This window comes from Haliotis rubra, unplaced genomic scaffold, assembly GCF_003918875.1.
Source record: "Haliotis rubra isolate DU_JTF1 unplaced genomic scaffold, ASM391887v1 Scf85, whole genome shotgun sequence".
Taxonomy (NCBI): Eukaryota; Metazoa; Mollusca; class Gastropoda; order Lepetellida; family Haliotidae; genus Haliotis; species Haliotis rubra.
In genome coordinates this window covers 215,146-222,953 of record NW_025767579.1, presented here as the reverse complement: position 1 = coordinate 222,953, position 7,808 = coordinate 215,146, and the positions used below count along the sequence as shown (strand labels likewise).

General features: G+C 39.5%; 2 protein-coding genes across 5 annotated transcripts in view; one reads left to right on the top strand and one right to left on the bottom strand.

The window, feature by feature from the left end:
* Window positions 1-1,627: 1,627 nt before the first annotated feature.
* LOC124262720 (probable ATP-dependent RNA helicase DDX23) lies at window positions 1,628-4,386 on the bottom strand. Its single transcript, XM_046697259.1, has one exon. The coding sequence runs from the start codon at window positions 4,252-4,254 to the stop codon at window positions 1,870-1,872; it is 2,385 nt and encodes a 794-aa protein (XP_046553215.1). The 5' UTR covers window positions 4,255-4,386; the 3' UTR covers window positions 1,628-1,869.
* Window positions 4,387-6,026: 1,640 nt separating this feature from the next.
* The window catches only part of LOC124262719 (V-type proton ATPase 116 kDa subunit a1-like), a 30,215-nt gene continuing 28,433 nt past the window's right edge, over window positions 6,027-7,808 (top strand). For all 4 annotated transcript variants that reach the window (XM_046697255.1, XM_046697258.1, XM_046697256.1 and 1 more), the window contains exon 1: window positions 6,027-6,136. The gene's annotated coding sequence lies outside the window, so the exon portion shown is untranslated. The remainder of the gene's footprint in view (window positions 6,137-7,808) is intronic.

Genomic DNA, 7,808 nt, shown 5'->3' with positions numbered 1-7,808 from the left:
TTTTTGTCAGACATCAGCCTGCAAATGACTACATGACCAGGCAAACCAATGACTGACAGCATGAGCATCCCCTCATATCATGACACCTATCGACACTTTATCAGCAATGTTTCTCTAGTTCCTAATGCCCAAGTGAGCAGTATTCCAAATGAAATAGGGCCAGCAAACAGAACAATTTGCCTTGGAGTCAGTGTGGTATTCATGTCAAATTGTAGCTTGGTGTTTTGGATAAGCACTGCAAATCCAGACTTCTAAACTTCTCAATAAGAAGCCCTGTCAAAGCTCATCACCACTTAATTACTTCACACTGCTATTGTTGATATATTTGTGATACATTTCCAGTGACAGTATACAGTATAAATCTTTGTAAAGAATTTCTGACAGTGATAGTAGAGTCAGAAATCCCCACTACATTACAAGATAGGACTTATTTCACATCACGTCACAAGTAACGACAAATCAAACATTTTCTACAAGGCTTTATTTTACTCAAGATGCCAGTAGCACTTACACTGAAGTACTGTTCTCAAGCCGAGAACGTATTGAGCACAGTGAACCTATGGTGAGGCTATCTTAAGTTGGCCTCAAGGAAACAGTAAACCTATGGTAAGACTGTTCTAAGTAAGCATATATACAGAGAAACATGATGTAAACAATTCAGATATTGGTTACAGGTAGCACTGTCATCATATGTAGAATCATGCAAAACCACAACAGCTTAGTGTCTTGCCTGTTGGTATTTCTGTATCAGTAACAGCACTAACAGACCTCACAAAAACAAGAGTGTAAGTAACTTGAATTCATAAACTGCCTTAACAGCACTAAACATAACAAAATAAACTTTCATTTGTGTGACCACTACTTATAAGACTGCTCTTGCCAAAACAAGTGATAATATTTGTGGTTCAAATCCAGGGACAGATAAAATGGAGGAGACCAAGTATAACACTGCCTCATGCCTGTAACAAACATATTTCAATTTCAGATTTCAATTTACAAGTGGCTTGTTCAATGAGCTAACTAACATCAGCAGGAAATCATTGATACACTATTGATCATCTTGTGATACAATTATTACATTTATCAACAATAAATTATGGAACTGCAGGGATATATCTTGGCCAGCTCAGATGCTGATTTTGCCACCGAAGACACTTGGTATGGAATCCTAGGTCAATCCCATAATGGACAATCATGGAAACCTTGTCAAAAACAATATACATGATCAGGCCTAAAAAAAAGCTTGTGGTTCCGATTTCCCGACCGACCCTAAATATTCCCGCCAAGCCTAACAATTTTACTCACCACATAATAAATTAAATTTATTTTCTGACACATGACTCATGTAAAAATATTTTGCAAAAAACCCAAAAACCCTACCTACCTACCCTAGTTCTGAAATGTAGGAAATCGGAACCATAACATTTATTTTTGGGCCTCAATGTAATGCAAGTAGATTGTCTGTTATAAGACATGAAGAGAGAACAAGAATTGTGGATTCAAAGCTCAATTTCTTTTGAAAATGAAACTAACTTGGTAAATTGGAAATGATCTTTGTAAAAATGCTTGGCCCAAACTTGTTTTTATCTTCAAACATTGTTATAAATGATCTCCAAGTTTTGTGATAATTACTTTTTTTCATGACAATGAAATCTTATCTGACAAAGTTTGTCCACAATTTAATGTACTTATTGGTCACTTTTCAGCAATCAAGTTAGCATTTTCATGAAGTCAATTCAGATGTATTGTACAACATTTAGAAGCTCACACAACATGTATGTTTCAGCTTTTCTATCTGTTATTGAGAAATACACCATCTGAACTTCAGTAGCATCTTTTGACCAAGGTCTTCATCAATATTTTAACTGTTTATTTGATAAATAGTGTTTCATCTTTCCTTTTCTTCTGTACAATGTGTCCAGGCTTGTGCTGCGATTCAGGATGATTGGCCAGCTCAGGGGAACAGGTCGACACAGGGCTGCTCAGAATGACCTGCTTCAGGTCATAGAAGAGGTTGGAGTCGTCTTTGGTGAGGAAGGAAATCGCAATACCATTCTTACCAGCTCGGCCTGTTCGACCAATACGATGTGTATAGTCCTCAATATTCTTCGCCATGTCATAATTGAGAACCAGCGACACATCTTTAATGTCAATACCTCTGCCAGCCACGTCAGTTGCAACCAGAATGTCTTTGGATCCCCCTTTCAAACTTGCCAAAGCAAACTCTCGCTGTTCTTGCCCTTTGCCTCCATGAAGTGTGGCAGCATTGAAGCCCATTTTTTCCAAGGATTTGGCCAGAACATCAGCGCCCTTCTTTTGATTGACAAAGATGATGATTGGTGGCTCAATTCCTGCTGAGAGAATCTCCAGCAACTTCTTCCTCTTCTGTTGTTCAGTCACCATGTATGTGATCTGTTCCACACGCTCGACAGGTTTACCAACTGTACCGATGTACACCACAGTTGGGCGACGCAAGAAGGTACGTGCAAGACGCTCCACTGTGGGAGGCATGGTAGCTGTAAACATGACTGTTTGACGGTATTTCTTTTTAGAGTGGAAATTCATCAACATCTTCTCATCATCTTCAGCATCCTCTGTGTCTGGTTTTTCATTCGTCACTGGCAGGAAGTCAAGGATTTTACGTACTTCAGGTTCAAAACCCATATCTATCATACGATCAGCTTCATCCATCACAACATAGGTGCACTGGTTGAGAACAAGATAACGGTTTTCTAGAACATCAATGAGACGACCTGGGGTAGCAATGACAATCTCACAACCCAAACGTAGCTTGAAACCTTGCTCCTCACGGGATATACCTCCAATGACTGTGACAGTTCTGATTCCTAGGGATTCTCCAAATTTGACACATTCTTCTTCAATCTGTTGGGCCAACTCACGTGTAGGAGCAAGAATAATAGCATATGGTCCTTGGTCGGCATCTTCCATTCTCTCCAACTTGGGCAAACCTTGAATCCATACCAACAGTGGAATGAGGAAAGCAGCAGTCTTACCGCTACCAGTTTCAGCAACACCAATAATGTCCCTGTTCTGTAGACCAATAGGAATTGCTTGCATCTGGATTGGAGTGGGTTCTTTGTATCCAACCTTATCAATAACTTCAATGATTGATTTGGGCATTCTTGGATCAGCCCAAGATCTCAGAGGAGGAGGAATTCTTCCACCTTTGCAACTGATGTTATAGTCCTCTTTAAAGATACGCCAATCTCTCTCTGTCATCTCATCCAATGACTTTTCAGACCAATGACGGTCATCCCATTTCTGCTTTGCCTCTTTCTTGGCAACATTTTTCAGTCTTCTCTTTTCCTGATCTTTTTCTGCTTCTGTTCGTCTCCTTTCCAAAAGATCACCATAAAATTTAGACTGATCTTTCTTCTGGGCCTTGATGTCAATACCAGCAATGTTTCCTCTGCCAAAAAATTGAACAGCATGACGTTCCTTGTACAAAGCATTGTAGTCTGTAGATGTGTCATCTCCAGCATCCCAATCAAATACAAACTTACGATCATTTAATCTCCTCACACGCTTCTTCTTCTTTATAAGTCCCAAATACCTTTCCTTAATTGCCAGTACTTCTTTTTCCTTATCTTTATTCTCTCTTACATTATTCCGATCTTCCCCATCCATCTCCCTTTCTCTTCTCTCACGGCGCTCTCTTCTTTCTCTCTCATAAGCACTCTCCTGTGCCATTTTACCAGTCTTGATAAATTCTATTTGCTTCTTTCTTTCTTCATCTGCCTTTTTCCTCTGTTCTGCTACTTCCAACTGTCTTTTCTTCAAAGCTTCTGCTGCCCTTTCCTCCTTTGTCAAAAACTTAGGTTTGCTTAGTGCTTCTTCCTCTGCCTTCTTTTTAGCAAGCAGCTCTTCAAGTGACAGAGGTACAACTTTATCTTTTGATGGCACCTCTCTCTTGTACTTGTCATCATCTCTTTTACTCTTAGAACTTCTCTTACTGTCCTTTTCTCGAGATCGAGAGCGCGACTTCTTCTTGTGGCGTTCTCGGCTACGACGTCTTTCGCGGCTTCTGCTTCGGTGCTTTGGGCGTTCTTTGCTCCGAGATCTACTCCTGCGCCTCTCCTTACTTCTAGATCTATGACGAGACTTAGGTTTCCTTTCTCGCGACTTTGACCGTTCCCGGTCTCTTTTCTTCTCCTTTGGGTCCTTCTCTTTTCGCTTTTCGCCATCTTTATCGGCCCGTGCAAGTTCTCTATCAATCTGCTCACTTATGTCCATTGTCACAGTGTACAAAGCAGCAAATAAACTATCACTTAACGGTGCTTTCTTTGGAAAGCTTACGCAGTGTTTTCGTTCAACATTTACGATACCAGCACGTTTCCAAACTACACCGGAAGTATTGGACAGGTGCTGTAGTACTACTTGCAAGACGAATAATTATCACATTACTGGTGAGAACACCGAGGGTCAGAGAGAGCAACCAAACACATAAGTGCTAGCGTGGTCAAAGACAAAGCAATCCATATTAGCAGTTTCGAAGATGTTCAAACGTATTAATAATATACAAAAGAAGATGGGAAAATATCCTCAAGCGGCTCATAATCATATTAGATATGTACTTTGATATTCGTGTTATGTCAATCAAATTTTTGCCAACTAAAATATATACGCAGAAACAATATGATTTGTCATGTTTTAATATTTTAGAACCATTACTGAAAATCCGTTTTTTAAATCGTGTAACATTTCAAATATAATGTACTCTTATCTTGGACAATTTATGTTGTGGTATGCCAGAAGCTTCACTGTTCTGAGCACCCCTATGTTGTATCTATGTATATATTTTAGATACGCATGAATTTTATTTTATTTGTTTGAGACTCCCATTAATATAAAAGTACAAATGATTGATAATTTACAGATCCGTTATTGTAATGAACAGAAGACGTGCGCACATCTGAGTGCATACCTGTATACGTTTATGCGAAGAGGTCATGACAAAATGGCAAGACTTGTTTTTAAATGTCCCTTAGTATAGTAATATGCATACTATGTGACTGTATGTAGGCCATAAATGAGGTAAACGGATACAAATGTATCATACGATATATTTGGGATTTCATTGTGTCAGTAGGACCGCATCCGTGGTGTAGTGGTTAGAGCGTCCGCCCGGAGAGCGGAAGGTCGCGTGGTACTTGTTGGTCCCTGTCTGGCGCTCGGCATTAATGGGTACATCAAGGACTGGTCGGCTCGGAGTCAGTATAATGTGTCTGAGTGGGGTATTCATGCTTCACTGCGGCATGGTATCTCAGTGGGCTAGCACTATAAAACCAGCTTAAGTCTGGGCTAATACAAGCAGCCGCACATACACATACACACGCATGCACGTCGTCATATGAGCGAAATATTCTCAAGCACGACGTTAAACCCAATTTCACCTCACCTCACCTCATTGTGTCAGTAAAGTACATATTCTAGCGGATAGTCCTTGGATGGGTGACCGTGTCTACCAGCTTGACTCCTGGTACTTTCTAGGACGTCAGTCCTGTCCCCACAATGAAGCACATGTGGTCTCACCCTAGGCAAGTGAGTTTGTAAATTGCCTCTGTTTACCCAGCAGTGAATGGGTACCCGGTGACCGTTAACCTTCTAACGCCTCACGGGCAGCTTGGGTTATGCGGGGTAATAATGTGTCAGCGCATTGGGCATGCACAATGCATTGAGACAGGCGCTTTAAAAATAGCCAATAGTAAAGGTTATTTATAATAAGAAATTAATCATACTTTTCTTGTTTCAGATATGTACCATACATAAATATTCGTGATGAATGATCTCGATTTTCCTTACTGCTAGTCAGGGATCTGTTCATATGATGGGACTGCATCAATGGTTAGGTATGATATAAACTATTTATTTTATGAAAATGTTTTGACTTAGAGCTCATTATCTTTAATTTTTCAGCAGATGCTTCAAATATTCTGAGTAGTGTTAATAGTAGTCACGAATGTAGTATACACGGAAGTTAAATTATCATTTACCTCCCTTTGGATGTGATGTCACGTCACATGATTGCCACTCACATATCGTAAGACCTACATTATTAGCTACCGCTTGAACTCGGTCGTTTAGAGTTTGTGGACAACAGTATCAACTTCCAACGGTATGTCATTGCTACTCTTCATTTACTGATATATTTGTTCGCTTTTCGGAGCCATCATAATTCTAGTGGTGCAGACAATGCGATCGTTGGTGACTTGTGTGTAGTAGAATGTTCTGATTTGACACATGCAACATAAGTCTTGAATTCATCAACATAATTGATCATTACTGACATATAGATCTATGTCGTGTATGCGCCAGGTCCGTCATGTTGTACTTTGGCAGTTCGCTATTTACAGTAATGACTATAAAACGTTTTGGACGTGAGGTTGCGACTCAAAAGACGACAGCTTAGTCAAGCAAAGATGGCATAATTGATCGATTTTCATGCTGGCGTTTGTAGGTAAATTATGATAAACACAAATGCGGGCTGAATTGTTCCCCTCGAAAACATTTTCAGACGTGGACATGTAGCCTTTATGTTATTTGAGGGATGAAATGTTAGTTTTCCCCTGATATTTTTATATATGGACAGACATGTGACATACTATTTTTGGAATGATTCACTGTCATTCTCTTTCATGTCGCAGATGACCTACAGTAAACAAGGCATTGGAAATAAATTAGCCTGCTTAGCTACATCATGTCCCAAGGAAAACAACTTAATTTTAATTTCATATGTTCTCTCCTAAATAGTAATACGTGGTACCATGTATACTGCTGTAGGGAAAGTGTTTTAATAGAATTAATTCCATTATGGTCTAGGAGGCTTGGGGCAAATGTATAATAGTATTTCCACTGACATACACATAGGGAAGTGTTGCACTGATAACAGTCCAATCTCATATGTAGATCATGCACTGTTTCTTTCTTCCCAATGTATGTTAACAGTCCCTTTTTGGCAAGTCTGTTGACACTTATCACACTACAGAGCCTATTTCTGGCTAGCATGGTTGGATTTTGTTTACTGTGAATATGTATGTTTATTAAGAAATATGTATCACATGTTGACATGGTAAAGGACATGGAGATGACCAATCTTAAATGATTGGGTGATGTAGTAATTGAGTGAAGGGGAAGGGGGTCAAGGGTCAGGGGCTTTGTAAGTATTGATTATGGAAGGATATGTTTGCGACCATGTTTTTTCTCTATCTCACTAGATAGGCATTAATAGACAACCTGTGTTTACATATTCATGTGTTGATTTTCTAAATTACCCTATATTCTCTTCAGGTTGAACGTTCATATCTGATAATAATGTGTATCTGTAGAGCAGTACAGTTATGTGCCCTAAGGGTATTTTCCAGTTTACCAATCACTATCATTTAGTATACATCTATGATGTAGCTCGCTGTCATTGATCCACTGAAGAATACAGTACTTGCCATGGGGCATATTGTTTTCTTCATGTATGGGTTTGTGACTTCTATGGTGAGTGTCAAACTGTTGTCTTGAATAACCTGTCATTCATTGTAATTTGAACCTAACAGGTGTCAATCAAGAATTGAATGATCATTTAGACTAATTAGCTGTCTTTGTTGAAAGTAATTGGTGTCACTGGCCAGTTATGAGTCAGAGCTAGTGTTGAGGCAATAGGTGTAGGAGACTGAGAATCCTCAACTGTTTCACATGTTGTTGTATGAAGTGACTCCATCCCACTTGTCAGCTACTAGGGAACACTGTGTTGATACAAACAGGATAACAGGTAGGTTCTTGACTATACTGTCACATGT